Here is a 25,560-nt window from a genome sequence, read left to right as displayed (position 1 = left end):
GCGCAGTAGTCATGGACATTTTGTGTTACCCACCAATTTATTACGACATGCAATCATTTGGGCCCACGGACCCGATCATTGTTCGCGAGTCCAAATTATGAACAAACTAAAAGCTGTCTGGTGGTCACCATATATGGCAGCAACAGTGGACCGTTTGTTGAATGAGTGTGAGGTATGTGCACAGTACAATGTCCGGAAATCATTCACAGCCCCTTTAGCCCACATTCCGGTCCCTGATGGGCCATTCAGACATCTTATGATGGATTTCATAGACATGGGAGCTGAAAATCGAGTTAAACGAATGAGATATGTTTTGGTAGTGATATGCAGATTCAGCCGATGGATTGAGGCAGTAGCCTCTGCAAATCAAGACCATAAAACGGTAGCCAAATTCTTGTGCCGAGATGTCTTTCCAAGATTTGGCATTCCAGATACTATCTCATCTGACAACGGTAGGGCTTCTGTAGCCAAGGTTACACAAGAAACATTCAAACAATTGGGTATCAAACAGAAGTTTGGGTGTGTTTATCACCCTCAATCAAATGGGGCAGTGGAACGGGCTAATGGCATTTTAAAGAACAAACTAGCAAAAATCATAGCAGACAGCAATGGCAAACTAACCTGGCTGGATGCGTTGCCGCTTGCTTTATTGTCAATGCGCTCACAAACTAACCGACTAACCCATTTGACACCATTTGAAGCTCTTACAGGTCGGCCGATGCCTATTCCATACCTGAGAGGACCCTACGAAGGACCATCGCTGGAGCAGCTACAAGACGAATGGCATAATTATCTGAGACAGTTAACCCAAATACACAAAACTATCTTTTTGCAGGTCAAAGGTGCTACAGAAGACAGAGAAGCAGAGATTCCACTCGAAAATCAGAGCATCCAGCCTGGTGATCTGGTTTACGTCAAGGTGTTCAAAAAGAAGTGGGACAGGCCCCGCCGAGAAGGTCCTTTTAAAGTTATTCTTGCCTCACGTACAGCAGTCAAAGTAGACGGTAAGGACACTTGGTTTCATTTAAACCACTGCTGTAGGGTTGGTGGCCCAGCGCCCCTGCGGCCTCGGCAAGCTCGTCTTGGCAGAGCTGCCGGGCCAAGGGGGGAAGCAGGAGAAGCCAGAGACCCTACAGCAGCACCGAGGGACGGCCACGCCTCCCTGCAGCCAGAAGAAGCACCGAGGGAAGGCCACGCCTCCCTGCATCCAGGCGAACACTGGCCAAGGCGCTCACAGAGACTGATTGAACAAAGACGACGCACAGCTTCAGAGAGTAGTGGATCCCTGCCAGATAGAGCAGCGACAGACTCAGATGCAGACTCAGAGACAACTGGAGACGTAGGCCAACAGACAGACAGAAATACAGACCGACAGATAGACAGGCCACAGGAGACATCAGACTCGGACAGCAACTCAGTAGATTTACCGACAGAAGAACCGCAGGAAGTACAACCCAGACAAAGCACAGATACACCACACATCCCTAGTGACAGCTCATCTAGTGACGGCTCACTTAGTAGCACATCTAGTAGCACATCTCAACAGTCATCAGAGCAATGATTAAGGAATTATTCAAGGGATTGACAATACTACTGGTGGTCAGTATGGGAGAAAATAGACATCCAAAACATACAACGGACTGTGCCGTGGCCATGGCCGCAATAGCAGCTAAACAAGGCATTCTAAACACAGGAAAAACATATAATTTGGTATACATTAAATCAAAAGCCTACAAGAACATAGGAATACAGGGAAAGCTGGGGGATTACATATTAGGCGAAGCCATTAGCATCAAATGTGAAGAGGAGGGAACACTCAACATAGAGGTAATTTGTGATAAAAGAGGATGCAGGGAAACCAAGCAAGACGTAACTGTTACAGTACATGAAGCCACAAAATGGGTAAAAATCAAACCAAGGAAAAAGAGGACAATTAGAAGCCTAGAAACAAGCAGTCACTTAGGGAGATGGGATCCCAGTACAGACCTAGCCCGCACACAAGGGTTGAAGACCAATTTATTTTACCAATGGTTGAAATTTTCGGCTAGGCAGATCAGTGAAAAGCCTTGCATAGCCTGTCACCGGAAAGGTGTGATACCTCAGGCTAAACCCCTACCTGATATCAACAACTGTTATAGGAGTCCCCAACATAACTCAGACCAAGCAGAATGCTATACACAATGTGTTATGAAAATGGCAGTAGGTGATGAAAAATATGCTGCCGACAGTAAACTTTGTCCAGTGCCCCTAAGTACAGAAGGAACCGTTCCACCTATGATTAAAATAGAGAAAGGGATGATACACCCATTCTTCTACATCACAGTAAGAAACGGGATACCAGAAGGGATACCCCGACAGTTAGAAGCCATAGACAGTAGCAGAGTTAAAGCAGATGAAGATGCGGATAAATGGGGATGGGCATTGGCTCTGTTCGGGGTTACTCCAAAAATCCGTTCTAGGTTCCAGGAGGTGCAGTGGATTAATTACTTGTGGTATAATCAGCAAAGATACCTGAACTAGACATTGGCAGCAGTAGGAGCCTTAACCGAACAACTGCACGCCACCTCGCTAATGACAATGCAAAATAGATTAGCTATTGAGATGATGATGGCTGATGAACAAGGAGTTTGTATTATGATCAAAGCCACCGAATGTTGCACAGCTATTCCCATGCGTACAGGGGAAGACGGAAATTTGACAGAGCTTTTAATCACACTTGAGGAGATGCAACAGGAACTGTTAAGTAACTCCATAGGAGGGAGAAATGAAACTGACGATTCTGGATACATTGTAGGGAATGGAATGAATATTGGCCCACTGTTTTCACTGTTTGGGACTCTAAGGAGAGGGTGGATATCATGGAAAGACTGGTTGTACCAGATAGGTGTAATCTTGGCACTAACAGGGGTGGCGGTCTTGCTGGTAATATGTTGTGGTATTCCCTTGATAAAATTTCTGGTCAATAAATTGATTTCATCCACAGTAGGACAGCTCCCACTGCTAGCCATCCGAGCCCTAGAAGAAAGCACAAACGAAACAGACAGAGAACCAGAATATATGGAAATGGATGAAATACCAATTATCCTCCCCGACAGCCCCCAGCTCCCTAATATTGTGGCGTATACCCCAGATAGGGAGGACTGGGATGGACCGTGCTTGGTGATATTGTAGACGAGGAAGAAGACATGCACGCACATTTACATTCACACACATGCACCCACAAAAATGAGGGATAGGATAGACAATATCTGAAAGAATGACATGGAGCTGTAATAATGAACGTATATGTATATTACTAGGACACAGGAGTATGGCTGAGAGACCAGACTCCCCTGATCAGGGATCTATGCCTGATCTGCCTCTATCAAGTCTGATTGGACTCTCAGAACTGTTTGGAGAAGAGGATATACAGGAGGGATGGTCGAGACATGATTGGTCGCCACAGCCGCCTTCCATCCAGCAGCTAAACCAGTTGGCAACAGAAGGATCTTCATCGTTCCAGCACCTGGCGATGACGGCTTCACAGAATCTGCCTGCAGCAAGAGTCGGCCCGAGGACTCCACCATCACCTGAAGGACCCTTTGGACTCAGGAACACACCCCTTCCGCAGATGCCATGGAGACAGTCACATGTGCCAGTGGCAACGATACCCTCCAGGGGAGGCAGCCAAGGTCGGCCATATGCAGCAACTGCCCGAGTGCATCCTAGACCCAATTCACTGCTAGGACCTGTCCCCAGCTTTCCACCCCCAAGGCAGGAGAGATATTCTGATCAGCCCAGTACCTCTGGAGGAGGATCAGCAGGGGTAGACCTTAGCCAAACTCACCCACCAGGACAGAGGGGAGCTTTGTACAGGCTACTAAATGCCCAGAGTGTCCCAACCACTTGCCTGTGCGACATCAACAATACTCCCCCCACACACGAAATGCCTTCCCCCTTGTACTTCCTGTCCCCTGGACTGCACAACCTTAATCTGGTCATGGTCACCCCACAGGACATGGCAATCTTGGTTCGAGAGCTTCGTCTTCCACAAGAGTCTGTTCCAAAAACCTTGGAGCAGCTCCTGCCCCTCACAAATCACATTCCCCATGAGCTATTTGAGGAAATCATGCCACAACTAAGTCAGACAGCTGCATACCTGTTCAGGATACACCGTGACAATGCCAACATCTCTTGTGCTCAGGAGGGCCTCCATACTCAACTGTGTGGTCTTCAGTCTAGTATGGACATGCTAGCCTGCATGATGGAGCATATGGAAAGGGAACAGCTAGGGCTGGCCACCACCACCCTGAATGTGGGCAAGAATTCTCTGGGGGCCCTGTACAACCTGGCCAAGCAGCACAAGGAGCTGGAAAGATCCATCAGAGAACTGCACGACTGTCTGAAAGCCAGAATTCCTGATCCTTCCCCCACTACCCCTGAAAGGCCAACCTCCCCATGTTCCCCAACTTCTCCAAAAACTTCAGATGCTGAGTAAATGCTGAGGAGCGCGGACTGACGTAATGGCACTGAACACGGACTATGATCTTGGTTCTTGAGTTTGAATTGCGGACTGGTTTCAGAAATCTGAGTGTAAATAAAACAAAGAAGGATATATGTTAGTAACGAAGGTTGGGTAAATGTCTGTCCTTACCATCATCTGCGTAACACAGATAAAGCTAAATGCATACACATAGATATCACATTGCAAAGTTATAAAAAGGGGACCCTTACACGGCGTGTTTGTAGATTTAGTAGTAAAGATGCACCATAGGGACCCCTTTTTTCTTAAATTATAGCATGCCTCAAGAGACATGCATTGCCTAAATTTGGTGTCTGGCCAAAACGGGCATTAGAAAACAAGCTGAAAAAGAAGAAAAACAAAGTGGAGAATGTTGAGAAATGGCCTATAATGAAAACCATTATATGATTGACTAAGGCAAATGACTTAAGGACGGACATGAAGGGAAACCATTTATTGTGTTTATCATTTAACTAGACATAGCTGCGCTAACCTTAGAATAGTTTCTTGATTGGTTGACTAAATAGTGGTAACGTAGGGGTTATTTGATGCATTTAAATAATAAATGTGTGACGCTTTAACAAAATAATATGTAGAACCAAGTATAATGGGTTGGAGCCTCTGGTTGAGTGAGTCAATAGATGCCAGAAGATGATTGGTTGCACTGATGTCAATGTGAAGCCTTTACTTTGCCATGATTAAGAGGTTGATGTAACTTGTTTTATGTGGCCATTTTAAGTGCCTTGAATTACACCAAAACTCAATGTTTGAATGTCACCTTGTGTTGATATAATCCAGCTAATTGCTCACCTTGTGCCTTAGTATGTAGGTTCACCTGCACTGCAATATATTTACCGTGTGAAGTATCACTGATATTCATATCCGCACCAGAGTTATCAGTAACTCGAGTGATGTGTTTTTCTTTTTTATTGCAATGCACAAATGAGGATGTCTTGTCAGTAAACAACCCAAGAGTATAGTTGATGTAATGGGACTCTTTCGAGTCCCAGAGGAGGGACTGTAGAAGAATTTTTAGGTCCATATTTGAACTGTGATGAACTATCAAGTGTCCTGATCCGAACTGTATGTCCTCTGGTTGAACTAGCAGGTGTTCAACCCAAAAAAGGGCTCTATTAGTCATTTAGTCTGTCAGGGGCTTTCCAAGGCCTTTTAGGTGCTTTCCCGCAGGCCACGTGCGGGGGCCTCAGGCCAGCTGCACGTGTGGCTGAGGCCACGTGCGGAGGGGGCCTCAGGCCAGCTGCACCTGTGGCTGAAGGTCTTTTAAAAAAATCAGTTGTAAATCCTTCATGTTTTAATGGGAGCGTTTGTCACATTGAAATAATGGCCTAACACCTGCTTAGGGTTCACTAGAGGACGCTTCCAATAGAAAACCATGTCTTGGGAATGAAATAAATAAAAAAGTCGAAGGAGGAGCGATGCCCGCGGGTCTCCAATAAATAGACGAGCGCGGTTGTCATATTCAGTCTCTCTAGAGGACTCAGTTTGTCTAAGCTTTGTGTCGAAGGCTTAAATAAACTTAAAAACTCTGTGCATTTTATCTTGCTTAAGGCTGAATTATTCTAAAGTGTTGTGTCCTCTTTCTAGCATATCACTTGCAATTAGTTTGTGTTATCTAAAAGACGACATCCTGAGAAGACCAAAAAGACGAGCCGCGACAATATCACCTACCATTGGAGGTAATAATCCTCAGCCATAACTGTGCCGTATCGCACTCCAACTGTTTATCTGTCTATTACAGGAGTTCCTGGTTACTTGTGTCAGCTGGAGGCTGAGCTGGTCGGTGACGGCAGGGTGACGGATCGCACCCTTCACGATCATTGAGACAAGTGACTGTTTCAGGTTCTGTAAAAGACTGTGTGTTCGTAATTGTGGAGGTGGAGGTGTGATAACCACCTGTATTGCTGACTGTTACTGGGTGTGCACACACCCACACCTAACTGTTTCTGCTTCCTGCCAGCAGTACCAGATCCGACAGTCGGAGACGGTGGCCACCTGGGGACTCGGGACTTGGCGGCTCCAGTATCTTCCGGGTTCGGTGGCAGTGGAAATCGTGTGGGATCTGGTTCTTGTCTGGACAGACGTCTTCTATCCTTGAGCCTGTCCACACGTCACTTCTGTGGATTGACTGCATATAAATTCTGTAATCATCTGTATTTTGTTGTGCACATTCTCAACAGTAAAGTGTTGTATTTTGGCTCATTCATTGTCCATTCATTTACGCCCCCTGTTGTGGGTCCGTGTCACTACACTTTCACAACAGGATATCTCGGCCAACGTCATGGATCCCGAGGGGCGTCAACCATCTGTTGGACAACCAATGGAAGAGCAGGGTGCACAGGCGTCAGCAGGAGGCGTGATTGGTGAGTTGCAGCAAATCCTCACCGCCTTTACTGCTCGGTTGGATCTAATGACCGAGCAGAACGTCATCCTCAACCGCAGGATGGAGGCTCTCACCGCGCAGGTGGAAGCGCGCGCTCAGGGTGCTGCTGCAGCTTCTCCTCCTGCTGACCCGGTGCCAAATATAGACATTCCAATGGTCATTCAACGACCCCCCCCCACCATCCCCTGAAGCATACATAAGTCCCCCGGAACTGTACGGAGGTTGTGTAGAGACGTGCATGGATTTTTTAATGCAGTGTTCGCTCATCTTTACACAGCGTCCCGTGATGTACGCGTCAGACTCCAGTTGGGTGGCTTATGTAATTAATTTGCTTCGAGGTGAGGCACGCGCCTGGGCTACGGCGCTTTGGGAGCAGAATGCACGGCTCCTAAAAGTGTATACTGAGTTTGTGAGGGAGTTCAGACTGGTGTTCGATCACCCACATAGAGGCGAGACCGCTTCACCTGTGCTGCGGTCTCTGAGACAGGGGCGTCGGAGTGCAGCTGAGTATGCATTCGACTTCTGCATCGCGGCTGCGAGGTCCGGCTGGAATAACGTTGCACTCTGCACCACCTTTGTAAAAGGACTGTCTCTGGTCCTAAAGGAGCATCTGGTGGCTAAGGACGAGCCGCGGGATTTGGACGGGTTTATTGATCTAGTCATAGGATTAGACAACCGGTTAGAACAACGCCGTCGGGAGCGAGACAAAGGACGTGGCCGGGCACGCGCCGTCCCTCTCCCTTCCGGGTCTGAAAAGGTTCTGCCCTCCCCATGCTCCACAGCCTCAGCGCTCCGTGTGGCAACAGTTCCCCCTGCTGACGTTGTTAGGGAGACGAGCAAGGCCAAAAGGAGATCAGATGACAGAGTGAGGAGGCTGCAGCTCAAAAGAGCATATACAGAAAAACTGCCCCAAACGGCCAAAACGACAACACTCGCCTTTAGAGACTGGGCTAAGGGTGGGTCATAACATTGACGTGGGACATACACGCATATCTGCACGTCTCTCAGTTACGATCCTGAGTGGTAATCTAACCCTTCAGGCCCCAGCACTGGTGGACACGGGGTCAGAAGGGAATCTGCTGGACAGCAGATGGGCAAAGGAAGTAGGGCTCCCTCTAGTGGTGCTCCCTTCACCATTGAAGGTGCGGGCACTAGATGGCACCCTTCTCCCTTTAATCACACACAAGACACTGCCAGTAACTCTGATAGTGTCTGGGAATCATCGGGAGGAGATTGAGTTCTATGTGACTCCTTCTACCTCCCGCGTGATTTTGGGCTTCCCATGGATGTTTAAACACAATCCCCGGATTGACTCATCATCTGGGGTTGTGGCTCAGTGGAGCGAAACCTGCCACCGGGAGTGTTTAGGATCCTCGGTTCCCCCCCGGTGTGACTGCTAACGAGGAGGTAACAGTTCTCCCAATCTGACGGCGGTGCCTGAGGAGTACCATGATCTTGATGAGCTGACGTCTTTAGCAAAGATCTGGCACTCACTCTTCCCCCGCACCGTCCGTACGATTGTGCCATTGATTTGATCTCGGGCGTTGAGTACCCATCCAGTAGACTGTACAACCTCTCACGTCCTGAGCGCGAATCAATGGAGACCTACATCCGGGACTCGTTAGCTGCCGGGCTGATCCGGAACTCCACCTCCCCGATGGGTGCTGGTTTCTTTTTTGTGGGCAAGAAAGACGGCGGACTCCGTCCATGCATTGATTACAGGGGGCTGAACAAGATTACGGTTCGCAATCGATACCCGTTGCCCCTGTTGGATTCAGTGTTCACGCCCCTGCATTGAGCCCACATTTTCACCAAATTAGATCTTAGGATGCGTATCACCTGGTTCGGATCCGGAAAGGAGACGAGTGGAAGACGGCACTTAATTGTTGTGAAAGTGTAGGAACACGGACCCACAACAGGGGGCGCAATGAACGGACAATGGAGAAGGTAAATAACAAGATTTACTTCTGTGAAACAAGCACAATTAATATAACAAACACAATTTGGGGTCGAATCCGCTGGTGTCGTGTGGGCAGGCTCGAAGGTAGGAGACGTCCGTCTCAGTCGAACCGGAACCACCCAGATCTCCTCTGCCACCGAACCCTGGAAATACTGGAACCGCCAAGTCCCGAATTCCCAGGTGGCCACTGCCTCCGCTCGTCGGATCCGGTACTGCTGGCAGGAGAGAGCAACAACACACAGGCGTGGATGACCGCACCCAGTAACGGAGAGGGGAGAAGCCGCCTCCACCTCTTGTCAAAGAACAGCAGGAAGGTGAGTACTTATCCAAACAATGAAGCTATCTGTAGTCACCAGTCCTGAAAAGGTTTAACGGGTTTAGCTGGTTATGCGATATATAAATGCAGAGAATACTACCTTAGTCTTAGGCGATATCTCGGCACTGAGGTGGAGACGCCGTCCTCCTGATATACCTCTGTGCTGAGTGGAACAGCTGTGTCTGGTGATGGGTGACAGCTGTCACCCAGGCTACTCCCATGATGCGGCAGCGCCCTCTGGTGCCTGGAGCCCGCACTCCAGGCAGGGCGCCCTCTGGTGGTGGTGGGCCAGCAGTACCTCCTCTTCAGCGGCCCACACAACACTTAATACCCCATTTGGTCACTTTGAGTACCTGGTCATGCCGTTCGGCCTCACTAACGCCCCTGCAACGTTCCAAGCTTTGGTAAATGACGTCTTGCGGGACTTCCTGCACCGATTTGTCTTCGTATATCTGGATGATATACTTGTCTTTTCCCCAGATCCTGAGACCCATGTCCAGCATGTATGTCAGGTCCTGCAGCGGTTGTTGGAGAACTGGCTGTTTGTGAAGGGCGAGAAGTGTGAGTTCCACCGCACTTCTTTGTCCTTCCTGGGGTTCATCATCTCCTCCAACTCCGTCGCCCCTGATCCGGCCAAGGTTGCGAGAGAGATTGGCCCCAACCGACAAGACGTAGGAAGCTGTAACAGTTCCTCGGTTCATTAAGGGCTCCAGTCAGGTAGTTAGCCCCCTGACAGCCCTGACCTCCCCAAAAGTCCCCTTCACCTGGTCGGATCGGTGCGAAGCCGCGTTTAGGAAGTTGAAACATCGGTTTTCGACTGCACCAGTTCTGGTGCAGCCCGATCCTTGCCGCCAGTTTGTGGTTGAAGTGGACACCTCTGACTCAGGGATAGGAGCTGTGTTATCCCAGAGCGGGGAGTCCGACAAGGTTCTTCACCCTTGTGCCTACTTTTCTCGCAGGTTGACCCCGGCAGAGCGGAACTATGACGTGGGCAATCGGGAACTTCTTGAGGTGAAGGAGGCTCTTGAGGAGTGGATACACCTGTTGGAGGGAGCTTTGGAGCCGTTCACGGTTTTCACGGACCATCGGAACCTGGAGTATATCAGGACTGCCAAGCGGCTGAACCCCAGGCAAGCCCGCTGGTCATTGTTCTTCGGGCGTTTTGACTTCCGGATCACCTATCTCCCTGGGACCAAGAACCAAAGGTCGGATGCCCTGTCCCGGGTACATGAAGATGAAGTCAAAACAGAGCTGTCGGATCCACCGGAATCCATCATTCCTGAGTCCACTATCGTGGCCACCCTCACCTGGGACGTGGAGACCATCCAGGAGGCCCTGACACGGAACCCAGACCCAGGCAAGGCCCGAAGAACCGCCTCTACGTCCCACTAGAAGCCAGAGCTGCAGTCCTGGACTTCTGTCACGGTTCCAAGCTCTCCTGTCACCCAGGAATGTGAAGGACCGTGGCAGTGGTCCAGCAGCGCTTCTGGTGGGTGTCCATGGAAGCCGACGTCCGGGAATATGTTCAGGCCTGTACCACCTGTGCCAGGGGCAAGGCAGACCACTCCAAGACTCAAGGACTTCTGCAACCGCTCCCGGTGCCTCGTCGCCCCTGGTCCCACATTGGCCTGGACTTTGTCACGGGACTCCCGCCGTCCCAGGGCATGACGACCATCCTCACGGTAGTGGACCGTTTCTCCAAGGCGGCCCACTTCATGGCCCTCCCGAAGCTCCCAATGGCCCAGGAGACAGCTGACGTCCTGGTCCACCACGTCGTGCGTCTGCATGGGATACCAACTGACATTGTCTTGGATCGTGGTCCTCAGTTCTCCTCACAGGTCTGGAGGAGCTTCTGCATAGAACTGGGGGCCACCGTGAGCCTCTCATCCGGGTATCACCCACAGATGAATGGACAGATAGAGCGGGCCAACAGCCAGGTGTCTTCTGCCACCGGCCTCTCCCCATTTGAGGTGTGTCTGGGGTACCAGCCCCCATTGTTTTCCGTGGTGGAGGGAGAGGTTGGTGTGCCCTCGGTCCAGGCCCACCTGCGAAGGTGCCGTCGGGTGTGGCGCACCGCCCGTTCTGCCTTGTTGAAGGCCCGGACGAGGGCTAAGGCCCATGCAGACTGCCAGCGTTCCCCGGCCACTGCATACGAACCCGGGCAGGAGGTGTGGCTTTCAACTAAGGACATCCCCCTTCAAGTGGACTCCCCTAAGTTGAAGGACAGGTACATTGGACCATTTAAAATCCTCAAGATCCTCAGCCCTGCCGCAGTGAAGCTCCAGCTCCCGGCTTCACTGTGGATCCACCCTGTTTTTCACGTCTCCAGGATTAAACCACACCACACCTCACCCACCCTGTGCTCCCGGACCGGCGCTGGACAGACGTCTTCTATCCTCGAGCCTGCCCACACGTCACCTCTGTGGAGTGACTGCATATAAATTCTGTAATCGTCTGTATTTCGTTGCGCACATTCTCAACAGTAAAGTGTTGTATTTTGGCTCATTCATTGTCCATTCATTTACGCCCCCTGTTGTGGGTCCGTGTCACTACATTTTCACAACACTGGGGATGTCACATAGATTGTTCGGCGCCTCCTGACTGTAACTAATCTGTTACATAAATATAACGGATTTTGTCCATTTTAATGGATTTCGATTACAACAGACAAAATTCTCTGATCCACCTGAATCCATTATGTGCGAGTTTTACTGGATAGGGACAGTGTCCTTGAAATCATTTTGGATTAATGACCTAATTTTGGAACATCATTTAGGGCCCCTTCACACATAGCACGAATAAGTAGGAATTAAGGCGAATCATGATGAAACAGCCCGCATGAAAACATTGAGCCGATGTCGGGAGGGACAGGCGTAAATGATCCCGCTGCGACGGTTTAATGCACGTGAAACTGTCAGCAGGAACACAGTGCGAACAGCTGGAGCTTGTGGAATGACATCAGACAGCTGCTGTGGAAAAAAAAAACCTGCCACCTGTGGGATTCAAACCTGCAATTTACCAAAGCTTTGATTGACAGACAGAACTATCATCATTGTCCTATAAAAGGTGCGTAAAACGCCTGAAATCAACAAGGAGATATTTAAAAAACTATATAACCACACATCATAAAAACACTGCATTTTATTGAATCCCTTTTGTCGAGTGGATGAACCATCTGTATCTCTGTAGATGACCCATGATCACAGACGTACAGTCATGAAATGACATGAATGAAGCAATGTTCTCTTATCATGTCCACATCTGCTGGCCCGGCATGTCCAGTCAGCCCCGCGTGCATGTCAGGCATGTCCTGTGGATGGCCTGTTGCAGGACAGACATTGTGTCATGTGGAACAGAACTCACGTGGGTAACGTGACATTCAGATTGCCCGCCGCATGTTATGATCTGACGGTCCATTTCACCTGGGGCCGCCTGTCAATGTGCCTGCCGTGTGCTTGCTCGCTGCAGCCTGTCGCAACAGCAATATATGTTTTTATGTATGTCCACGTGAGGACAGCAATCAGACACACACGTGTCACAGTGGACAGCTGTTAGTTCATGTCTGTCAAAACATGGTACGTATTCCCCAGCTGGGATGTCCAGAACCAGAGATTTCAACAGCTGCTGCTGTCGGCAGCCACACCCCCTGTCAGTTTAGTGCACACACCAATGTGTCATTCTGTTTCTGTGTTATGTGATCATTTTCTTTTAGCTATTACCTCCACCAAGGAGGTTATGTTTTTAGTCGTGTCTGTTTATTTGTTGGTTGGTTGGTTGGTTGGTTGGTTTGTTAGCAGGATTACTCAAAAAAATCCTCAAAGGATTTCAATGAAATTTTTACCAGGGGTGTATCTTGGCCTAACTTAGAAGTCATTAAATTCTGGTAATGATCTGGAACATGAGCCGTATACGACGGCTAAGACCAAGCTTTACTAAATTATAAATAACTTTTTAATGATATGAGATAGAAACATACTTTTTTTTCTGAAAAGTTAACTCCGCTGACTTTCGAGCCACCGTCCACCATCTTTGTACTCCTCATAGAATCTGTGTGATGACGTGAGCAATGTGAGTGTTCAATCGGAATTGGTTCACCGTCACATGGTTTTCCAAAATCCAATCGTAGGGCAGATTCACCTCACGTGACACACCAAAGATTGTTTTTAGGAGTGACGTGTTACTAGTTTATTATAGTTTGCTGTGTTTTGAATAAATGTGTGTGGAAAATTATATTCTGCTTTACTTTTTCCTTTGTTATTTCTGATTGTAAACCTTTATTACACTTATAAAACACAACTATAGCATAAATATTCTGAAAGTACAGGTTGTCCTGAAAAAAAGAACATGATTGTGAGATGCAGGGAGAGCTGTTAACAGCAACAATAAAACATTTATGCCAGGCAAGTGAACTGTCCAAAAAATGCCCTCGGACCCCAGAGGGTTAACCACTGAATCTGAAACATGACGGTAGATGCGTGAAACAATGTGGAATAAGTCTCTTTGCCAAAGGGTATTCCATGTGACGTCAGTGACCCTATGGCCTTGGTGGAGGTTTGCGCTCTCCGAGTGCTTCTAGTTTGTTCTGTAATTGTGGATGTAGGTAGTATAGTACTTATTAATCTACCTGGTCTCTGTGTTTTCAATGTGACATGTCGAGTGCACTGAGCTGTCATCTAGCTGTCAGTATACTGTGATCAGCTGACAGGTAGCTTGCTGTGCTGTGTGTGCTCTCACGTGGCTGTCCGCCCTGCATGTGATCATGTCTGTACATACATATAAGCATTTAATGTAAGTGTGTGGGAGCGGGGGGTGCGACACGCGTACACATACAAGAAACATGCACCACATGTGTGTTGCTTTTTGCAATGCCACATTCGTGGGGGGACAAATTTCACATCCAGCTCAAAACACTGTTTTCGTGCTGACAGTGCGAATGGCCACGCATTTTATTTATTTATTTATATTTATATAGCGCCAAATCACAACAAACAGTTGCCCCAAGGCGCTTTATATTGTAAGGCAAGGCCATACAATAATTACGTAAAAACCCCAACGGACAAAACGACCCCCTGTGAGCAAGCACTTGGCGACAGTGGGAAGGAAAAACTCCCTTTTAACAGGAAGAAACCTCCAGCAGAACCAGGCTCAGGGAGGGGCAGTCTTATGCTGGGACTGGTTGGGGCTGAGGGAGAGAACCAAGAAAAAGACATGCTGTGGAGGGGAGCAGAGATCAATCACTAATGATTAAATGCAGAGTGGTGCATATAGAGCAAAAAGAGAAAGAAACACTCAGTGCATCATGGGAACCCCCCAGCAGTCTAAGTCTATAGCAGCATAACTAAGGGATGGTTCAGGGTCACCTGATCCAGCCCTAACTATAAGCTTTAGCAAAAAGGAAAGTTTTAAGCCTAATCTTAAAAGTAGAGAGGGTGTCTGTCTCCCTGATCCGAATTGGGAGCTGGTTCCACAGGAGCGGAGCCTGAAAGCTGAAGGCTCTGCCTCCCATTCTACTCTTACAAACCCTAGGAACTACAAGTAAGCCTGCAGTCTGAGAGCGAAGCGCTCTATTGGGGTGATATGGTACTATTGTTGTGTGGGCCGCTGAAGAGGAGGTACTGCTGGCCCACCACCACAAGATGGCGCCCTGCTTGAAGTGCGGGCTTCAAGCACGAGAGGGCATCGGCTTTGCTGGAGGTGACAGCTGTCATTAATCAACACAAGCTGTCACCCATCACCACCACTACAAAGACCGGACTGCAACTCCACCTCCTCGCCGAGAAATCAACTACCATTCAGGTAATTTCTCTGCTGACTGACACTTTGTGTGTAATAACCTGAACTTCTGTTGCAGCCGTTTTCCTGGAGTGTGTCCTTATCTGAGGGATTGGCGTTTGGTGTGACAGCGACGGCTTCGCCTCACACCCCAACCCAGATAAGTGGTTGACCAGGAGCTGCACAAGTGTGTGTGATTGGAGGTGGAGGTTTTACCTCCTTAATACAGACTGTGGGATTACTGAGTGTGCGAACTCACACTCATCTGGACTGTCTCTGTTCTCTGCCAGCAGTACCGGGTCTGACTGCTGAAGACAGCGGCCACCTGGGGCGCAGGGCTTGGCGGCTCCGGTGTTCTTCAGCTCCGTTGGTGTTGGAAGCTGTGTGGGGATCCAGCTCTTCTCTCTCCAGGCGTCTTCTATCGTCGAGCCTGCCCACACGTCACCTGGTGTATGATTGACAGTCCACCATATTGTTATTGTCTGTACGTTGTTGTGCGATTCACAACATTAAATTGTTACTTTTTGGCTTATCCATTGTCCGTTCATTAACGCCGCCCCCTGTTGTGGGTCCGTGTCACGACACTTTCACAACAACTATGAGGTCCCTAAGATAAGATGGGACCTGATTATTCAAAACCTTATAAGTAAGAAGAAGAATTTTAAATTCTATTCTAGAATTAACAGGAAGCCAATGAAGAGAGGCCAATATGGGTGAGATATGCTCTCTCCTTCTAGTCCCCGTTAGTACTCTAGCTGCAGCATTTTGAATTAACTGAAGGCTTTTCAGGGAACTTTTAGGACAACCTGATAATAATGAATTACAATAGTCCAGCCTAGAGGAAATAAATGCATGAATTAGTTTTTCAGCATCACTCTGAGACAAGACCTTTCTAATTTTAGAGATATTGCGTAAATGCAAGAAAGCAGTCCTACATATTTGTTTAATATGCGCTTTGAATGACATATCCTGATCAAAAATGACTCCAAGATTTCTCACAGTATTACTAGAGGTCAGGGTAATGCCATCCAGAGTAAGGATCTGGTTAGACACCATGTTTCTAAGATTTGTGGGGCCAAGTACAATAACTTCAGTTTTATCTGAGTTTAAAAGCAGGAAATTAGAGGTCATCCATGTCTTTATGTCTGTAAGACAATCCTGCAGTTTAGCTAATTGGTGTGTGTCCTCTGGCTTCATGGATAGATAAAGCTGGGTATCATCTGTGTAACAATGAAAATTTAAGCAATGCCGTCTAATAATACTGCCTAAGGGAAGCATGTATAAAGTGAATAAAATTGGTCCTAGCACAGAACCTTGTGGAACTCCATAATTAACCTTAATCTGTGAAGAAGATTCCCCATTTACATGAACAAATTGTAATCTATTAGATAAATATGATTCAAACCACCGCAGCGCAGTGCGTTTAATACCTATGGCATGCTCTAATCTCTGTAATAAAATTTTATGGTCAACAGTATCAAAAGCAGCACTGAGGTCTAACAGAACAAGCACAGAGATGAGTCCACTGTCTGAGGCCATAAGAAGATCATTTGTAACCTTCACTAATGCTGTTTCTGTACTATGATGAATTCTAAAACCTGACTGAAACTCTTCAATAGACCATTCCTCTGCAGATGATCAGTTAGCTGTTTTACAACTACCCTTTCAAGAATTTTTGAGAGAATATAGCTATCTTAGCTATAATTAGCTAAGATAGCTGGGTCAAGTGATGGCTTTTTAAGTAATGGTTTAATTACTGCCATCTTAAAAGCCTGTGGTACATAGCCAACTAATAAAGATAGATTGATCATATTTAAGATCGAAGCATTAAATAATGGTAGGGCTTCCTTGAGCAGCCTGGTAGGAATGGGGTCTAATAGACATGTTGATGGTTTGGATGAAGTAACTAATGAAAATAATTCATCAGACAGAACAATCTGAGAGAAAGAGTCTAACCAAATACCGGCATCACTGAAAGCAGCCAAAGATAACGATACGTCTTTGGGATGGTTATGAGTAATTTTTTCTCTAATAGTTAAAATTTTATTAGCAAAGAAAGTCATGAAGTCATTACTAGTTAAAATTAAAGGAATACCCGGTCAATAGAGCTCTGACTCTTTGTCAGCCTGGCTACAGTGCTGAAAAGAAACCTGGGGTTGTTCTTATTTTCTTCAATTAGTGATGAGTAGAAAGATGTCCTAGCTTTAGGAGTTCCGAGCTCCGAGTTTGTGAGTTATACCACGGAGTCAGGCACTTCTGATTTAAAGCTCTCTTTTTCAGAGGAGCTACAGCATCCAAAGTTGTCTTCAATGAGGATGTAAAACTACTGACGAGATACTCTATCTCACTTACAGAGTTTAGGTAGCTACTCTGCACTGTGTTGGTATATGGCATTAGAGAACATAAAGAAGGAATCATATCCTTAAACCTAGTTACAGCGCTTTCTGAAAGACTTCTAGTGTAATGAAACTTATTCCCCACTGCTGGGTAGTCCATCAGAGTAAATGTAAATGTTATTAAGAAATGATCAGACAGAAGGGAGTTTTCAGGGAATACTGTTAAGTCTTCAATTTCCATACCATAAGTCAGAACAAGATCTAAGATATGATTAAAGTGGTGGGTGGACTCATTTACATTTTGAGCAAAGCCAATTGAGTCTAATAATAGATTAAATGCAGTGTTGAGGCTGTCATTCTCAGCATCTGTGTGGATGTTAAAATCGCCCACTATAATTATCTTATCTGAGCTAAGCACTAAGTCAGACAAAAGGTCTGAAAATTCACAGAGAAACTCACAGTAACGACCAGGTGGACGATAGATAATAACAAATAAAAGTGGTTTTTGGGACTTCCAATTTGGATAGACAAGACTAAGAGTCAAGCTTTCAAATGAATTAAAGCTCTGTCTGGGTTTTTGATTAATTAATAAGCTGGAATGGTAGATTGCTGCTAATCCTCCACCTCGGCCCTTTTTGACCGTTGGGGTTTTTACGTAATTATTGTATGTCCTTGCCTTACAATATAAAGCGCCTTGGGGCAACTGTTTGTTGTGATTTGGTGCTATATAAATAAAATTGATTGATTGATTGATTGAACAGCACGGCTCTGCTTGAAGGTTGAAGCAACGAAGCAGTGCCCCGACTTGCTGCTTTGTTGGTTCTCTGCTTTGCTGCTTTTCAGAAGTGGCAAGTTCGCTTCTTAACCCCTCTCAAAGCTATTTAAAGATGTCAATTGTGAGTTACTTTTGTGCAGATTAAAGTCACTCACTGTGACTCTTGTCTTGTTGTGAGCGAGAAACGAGAATCGTCCTCCGTTCTGTTCCCACAGCTCCAAATGCTGCGCTCTGCCAAGTCAAGCAAGAGTCCGGTTGGAATTAATAACTTCAAAGTGAATCACCATTTTAAATCAAATGGCACCTCTTTCCAAACACAGACAACAAACTACGACAGACTAAAACATTTTTTCCTCCCAAGATAAGATGTCCTTCTTTCTTTATGAATTACATTGATGCTGACTTTCAGCGCAGCCATTTGCAAAAGCTCAGCTCAGAGTCTATAGAGTTACATTTGTGTCATTAATGTCTGAAAGGAAATGCTTTTGACAAAAACTATAGATTTTGTTTATTTCTATTTATCTCCAGAGATCTAAGATCCACCATGCACATGTAGCGCCTCGTCTGCCTGGAAGTGACACACTATGGACCTCTACATTCTGTCTAGGTTCGGAGAGATGGATCCCTAATTTAGTCAATGAAAAAGCATTCACACGGTGAAATGACTCCTCTCATCTAGTGCAACTATACAAAAGACTCACTCCTAACAAGCAGAAGACTTATTAGACAGTGCTATGAGGTAATAAATCACAAATGTCTGATTTTTGCATTGTTTTTCTTACCACTGATCATCAGATTGTTTTATAATGGGGGTTCTATGGTCAGAATCTCAGGTCAGAGTGCCGTGATGACAATGAGTCAGAGCTGATTCACCACCTTGTGGCGGTTCATGATAATACAACTAAATGACATGAATGGGTTTCGTAACCATGTGGGTTACACTCTCCCCTCTTAAATCAGCATGAGTCCCTTCATGAGCTAGCCTCTGGACCCCATGGGGACTATCATAGTTGGTAATAGTATTTAGTGCTTGGTTAATGCTCTGTAAAATACTCTGTGTGCAAGACATTAAAGGCTTCCCCAACTGAACGTATTGAAACCGGTCAGGGGGTTGTCATGATCTTTCTGACCTCCTGGTGGGGTCAATAGTTCTTCCGTCTGTTACAGTTTCACTTCCAGCTCTTTTATCAGATGTCTCAAGTGCTTGAGTGAGGTTTGGCTCAGCATCTTGAAGAACCCTTACAGTTTCTACACCTGCAGGATTCTTCCCTTCATTAGTTCCATTATGATGCTTCACTCTAGTTGCATGCCCAAAATCATTCTCATTACAGGCAAAAACATCATGATACTCATGCAAACTGAGCGTTACTTTGTCCTTCCACTCTTTTGAAAGGGTGAGTCACCAATGTCAATGGTAAAGTCTGACTGGTCTGGTTCCTTGGCTGGTTTAGAAATGCCAGAACACCATCTCATAATGTCAGCAAGTTTGTCTGAATCAGGTAGGTTGTCATAAATCTCTTTGGGAGTGTCAAGTTCAGCAATGACATAATGGTCATTCTCATTCCTCACCTACACAGGTAATTTGTGAGGATGGTGTCTGGGCATGTTGAGGAGGCAGCACTCCACAAAGACCCCAGCAGGTAAGACAAAGGATTGAGGCTGCCCAACCATAATACAGCCACTGGTGGTATCAGCTTTCACATACCCTTATAAATAGAGCAGGTAGGACTTGCGATGTGGCCATTCTCATGACACCGTTTTGTGGTATATTTTATTCATGGTTTGAAGCAAAACCATTGACGGTTTGCTGATAATTCACAATTTACAGCTGATTCACGTTTTGGGGGCCAACAATGTCATCCCTTATCTCAGTCAGTAGTCACCTCAAACGGAAAAAAATAGTTGTCACCACTACACAATGTTGTCATATTCAACTAGACCCACTGCCATTATTTGAACGCCTGTGATCATTAATTCCAATCATTTTAATGATAAATGATGATTTTAGATGATGTTACAATCATTAGATAATTTACTGGTTCCCATAGACTACATAATAAATACACATCCCATAGAGATACAAATACAAAATATGGGGGGTGGTGGCCAAGTGGTTAATGCGCTTGGTTTCAGTTCAGAAGGTTCCGGGTTCAAATCCCACCCCTGCCACATTTCTCCATGTAATGTGGAGTTGCGTCAGGAAGGGCATCCGGCGTAAAACCTGTGCCAATTCAGACAATTCAATGCAGATCCACCTTGGATTTGCTGTGGCGACCCCCAAGTGCAAACAAGGGAGCAGCCGAAGGGACTTACTTTAGAGATACAAATACAATATTGTATTTGTATTTCTATGGAATATCTATCTATCTATCTATCTATCTATCTATCTATCTATCTATCTATCTATCTATCTATCTATCTATCTATCTATCTATCTATCTATCTATCTATCTATCTATCTATCTATCTATCTATCTATCTATCTATCTATGATGAAGCCTCACAGGACATGTTCTGGCATGTCCAGGCTCATCCACAATTTCTTGGTTAGTCACACGACTGAAAACCCACCGACAGCCGTCTGAAAGCCATCTGAAAGCCGTCCTGTGAGACCAACATGGAGGTGGTTTTGTGCTGCGCCATGAGCGGCACGGTGGTGCATCCGTCCGCTTTTCTTTCCATGAAAAAAACTCCTGTAACAGTGGAATGTGCCGAAAAAGTACTGATGTCCACATCTCCTGCCATTTTTGTGTAAGTCAGACGACGTCCTGGATCAACAAAGCCTTCACGTTGGAAATGATCTGGTTGATTCAGCTTGTCGATCGGCGCTCGAGCGTGGCGCGCTCTCAGCAGCTGTGGGCGGTCTTTAAACCGGAGCACTCCTTAATCTGTGAAATCCCCATAAAATCGTCCCCGAAAGCCAACAGAATTTTCTGAATGGTGTCCACCTGGAGGTCTCTCACAGTTTCTGGAAAAAATTGATGCAGCAAAGCTCCAAATCGTTCAGACATTTATTCGCAATAAAAATCTGATGAGAGGGGTGGACCACTGCTCACACAAAGCCTGCTCACAGGTGAATGACGCAACCGACAGGCGTGAAAAAACTCACGCATGCGCACGAAGGTTCAAGCTTGGCTGATGCAATCACACGTGATTCAAATCCATATGGTTTTTGAAAAAAATAAAAAAGGTCTGATACTTTTCTAACAGACCTCATATATGGATTTTTGCGGAGCAGAGAGCCAAGTTGTTGCTTTTGTGATACATGTTATGTTGTTTTTTGTACTTTAACTATCCACAAATGTGCAGGAGTTTCATGTGGCTGTGCAGGATTCTTCTTCTGTTTGTTTCTAAAACCTTAGTCCAGGTTGTTGAAGCAGGACTCTTACTAGAAATTAATGGTGCTGGTGGCAGCCACAGCGCTTCCATCCTCAGCGATGACGGAGAGGTGAGCTGTTCCGTGGTTGTCTGGGATAAAGTAGTCTGGCTCATAGTAGCTGTCAGGATGGGTGGTGTCATCTGTAATTTTACTTCTTATGCCGTCAGCGAAGTAGTCTGAGGTCATGTTTTGGATGAGCTGCCGAGAAGAAAACCAGATCATCAGTTTCTCTTATCAAATCATGAGCAGTGAAAAACAAATAAATTGCTTTGTGTTGAATAAACAAATCTAAAAACACTTTGGTGCATTCTGCAAAACTGTTCAGGTCTCACCACACTTGAACTGCCTGTAATGCACTAAATGACAAAGACAAAGAGAGGGTTTTACACTTCAGTCTATGACCTACATCCTTTTAACAGGTTAACGAAGCGAGTGGAACGACAGGATCACTGCACTCGCTTTTACCCACAATGCCATCTCAGTTGAACATTTTTTTGATAAAATCCAAATTTCTTGGAATGGTAAAACTGATTATTTTCAAGATAGATCATAAATTGATTAGCAGTAACCTGTTCAAGTACTTTTGGCATTGCTGGGAGAACTGATATCGGCCTATAATTACTGGCATCAGTTAATGCACCAAATTTATAAATTGGGGTGATAATGGCCATTTTAAAACTTTGTGGAAGTTTCCCTTCTTTAATAGACAAATTAATAGAATGAAGTAATGAGCCCATGGCACTGTTTCTTTAAAAAATAAAGTATTGATTCCAAATTTATGTTTTACCTTTTATTACCTCCGCCAAGGAGGTTATGTTTTCGGTCGCGTTTGTTTGTCTGTCTGTCAGCAGGATAACTCAAAAAGTTTTGAACGGATTTTGATGAAATCTTGTGGAGTGGTTGGAAATGACAAGAGGAACAAGTGATTAAATTTTTGTGGTGATCCGGATCCGGATCACGATGCTAACGTGTTAGCATGTCTATGGCATTTTCAATGTTAAAAGTTAGCATTAAGCAGTTGCAGCTGTCATCACGTTCGGGTGCATTTGTTTTCAAATTGTAATATTTCTTAAATTTATTTTTGTTTATATATTAATAATCTAATGATTATTATATACAATTTTAGAGAAGGAGACAAAAAGAAATAGATCACTGTGCCAAGGAGGGAATCTCTTTAGGGTCAGTGACCCTATGGCCTTGTTTAGAGAAGTGATTCATAAATGTTAAAAAATTAATATATTTGCAGTTTAGTAGAATAATAAATTGAATTTTGTCTCTTATTTGTTTTTGTCTATAAGCACATGCAATATCAATATCAGTGCTCAGATGACAGTAGCTTCTGGGAAAGGTGCAAGTTGCAATAAACTGTGATGCCAAGCGCTAAGGATACATGCTATCCAGTCACAGCAGATGAAACTTTTTTTTACTACTGAGCAAACATCATTGTTAGACTTTTTTAGGTTAAATGATTCCACGGCGTGTAGATGTTATGGTGTCAGTGACCCCATGGCCTTGGCGGAGGTTTGCACTCTCTGAGTGCTTCTAGTTTGTAATTGCATTATGATTTTTTGAATTTTGATGTGGTCAGTTTGTTCGATGTTAAAGTAGGAATCCTGACCATTAGTTACTGTATATTGTTAAAGTTTTGTAATTGTTGAGAATCTAAATTAAGTTCATCTGTGTTGAGAGTTATTTGGAAGTTTGATGCAAATTCATCTACAGATTGTATGAAGTATGCATTCAATTCATTAGCCATTTCCTTGATGTTAGTAAGTTCCTTTATTTCTCTTGGTGCTTTCCAAAGATATGAACTATTCCCACCTGAATCATTTATTGCATGATATAATTTGTCTTTGCCTTTCTTAGTTCGCTTTCGTAAGCTCTTGTAGATGAAGGTATCTCTATGTAATTTTGTGGACAGTGAGTTTTTAATGCATGATTCTGCTTCTTCATCAGCTGATGAATGTCATTATTTATCCATGGCAGAGTTTGTTTATGCTTCAACTTAATAGAGCAAGTGAACTTTTGGATTACATCTGCCATAATATTGTATGGCTGCGATGCTACACGCGCTCTGATTGGCTGATTTCCAGTGTGATATTTTCCCATATCAGACCCGTTACTATGACAATCGGTCCGGAACACATATCACATTTGCAACTATGTTTAAGATGATCCAGGCGGAGTGGAGATGGTGAGGATGAAGTCTGAAGCCAGGTGGCAGCCCCCAGAGCTCACGAGGTGTGGGATCGCTGGAAGTGAGGAATGAGTTTCTCGCGAATGTGGAAGTGTAGAACCAGGGTTGATATAATGTAGGTGATGATGAGTGACAGCTGTGATGATCAGCTCCGTAGTCGAAAACAGAAAAAGAGGCAGGACCCAGCAGGAACCAAGGTGACACACAACATTTACCTCGTTAAACAAGAAATTTAAAAGCAAAATAAAACAAAAAGTGCACAAAAAAAGAAAGGAAATTATTAACAAAGAAGTTAGAGTGACAAAGAGGAACATTCTCCGAGCAAATTTTATTACACTGACAGGTTTGAACTGGAGGAATTAACAGCAAACAAGATGGAAGACATGCAAAACTTCCATACACCGACAAAATCAGCCACATAATAAACAAATTATTAACCTCGGTTGTTCGGTCTATACTGCCAACACCTCGGTGTGATATTTTCAATTACAGACCTCGCGCTCAGTTAATAATCCCCCGTCACACATAGACTGATTGAGGCCAAATGGCATCAGAATGACACACCCACCCACAGTCAGGAAGTGTTGAGGTGCAGTCTGTAGACGGATGTACAGCAGTCTCAGAGCAGTCTACATAGTTGGTCCCATTCGCTTGGCTGTGTTCAAAACACTCTTGGCGCCGTTGAGATGGGATGCCGATCTAACGGCGCTCTATGTGCAGTTTGTACGCCATCTGATCACAATCTACATATTCCGATAGCATCATAACAGCATTTGAAACAATCTAATTGCAGTTGATTGAACTTTGAGATGGATCGATCATGGCAAAGCCTGCCAGCATGCCCTGCTTCTGCCATGTATGTCCACCTCCACTGGACAAAGGGAGGGCAAAGGAAATGTTGATATGTAATATTATGTATGTAGCACACATTCATTATGTGCAGTGCATGTGAACAGTGCACAATCAAACCGTGTGCCACTGTAGGTCAGTGTATTGCACAGCACACACTGCGCGCAGATCTGAACAGGCTGTTATATCCATAATAGACCTTACAGTACAGATACATTTCCATTCCTTGTCATGGGAAACATAAATAATGTGAAATATTGTGCCCATCATATCTGTGACACCACAGGCAGGCGCATCATATAATATCAGAGGCTCGCACCTGAACAGATCTTACCACTGTAATATACATATTATTACTTTATCACCATCTAACTCTGTAGGAGGTGTGACGTGGAACTGTTTTGCCAGCACATTACAACATTATTAAACATGAATCCCACTTCCGGCACGGCCCCAGGAGCGTTTCACAGCGCAAGGCAGACAGGAGCCAGGGACCACAGCCTGTGGTGTTAACCCTCTCACCCAGGTGTGCTGTACGTGTGCTGGAATCAACTACAGCATAAATAAATCCCATGTGACATGCTGTGCACCAATAATCCAACCAGACACTGTGGCATACAGAGTTATGCTCTGTATGTCAGGGACCATTCTAACATACGTTTATGCTGGAATGGCCCCCCCAAAAAATAAGTTCACTGGAATGGCTGCATCTGACAAATGTTGCACGCATGGAGAAGCTTGACCCACTGCCAATAAAGTTCAGCAGCAAAAAGAGTCCAGTGGGATGAATAAAATTCAGCAATGCAAGTATACGAGGTCTATTAGAAAAGTATCAGACCTTATTATTTTTTTCAAAAACCATATGGATTTGATTCATATGTTTTTACGTCAGCCAAGCTTGAACCTTCGTGCGCATGCATGAGTTTTTCCACACCTGTCGGTTGCGTCATTCGCCTGTGGGCACGCCTTGTGGGAGGAGTGGTCCAGCCCCCTCGTCGGATTTTCATTGTCAGGAAATGGTGGAATGATTTGGGCTTTTTTTCCATCAGAATTTTTTCAAAAACTGTTAGAGAC

At 45.4% G+C, this 25,560-nt stretch overlaps 1 protein-coding gene across 1 annotated transcript in view; it reads right to left on the bottom strand.

The window, feature by feature from the left end:
- Positions 1–25,560, bottom strand: part of ggt1a (gamma-glutamyltransferase 1a) — a 180,891-nt gene that overhangs the window by 58,072 nt on the left and 97,259 nt on the right. Inside the window, exon 8 of the mRNA XM_034169695.1 lies at positions 21,451–21,638. Coding sequence (XP_034025586.1) covers positions 21,451–21,638 — 188 coding nt within the window. The remainder of the gene's footprint in view (positions 1–21,450; positions 21,639–25,560) is intronic.

Source organism: Thalassophryne amazonica, chromosome 5 (assembly GCF_902500255.1).
Source record: "Thalassophryne amazonica chromosome 5, fThaAma1.1, whole genome shotgun sequence".
In the NCBI taxonomy this organism is placed as follows: domain Eukaryota; kingdom Metazoa; phylum Chordata; class Actinopteri; order Batrachoidiformes; family Batrachoididae; genus Thalassophryne; species Thalassophryne amazonica.
This window is presented reverse-complemented; position numbering and strand designations above follow the sequence as displayed.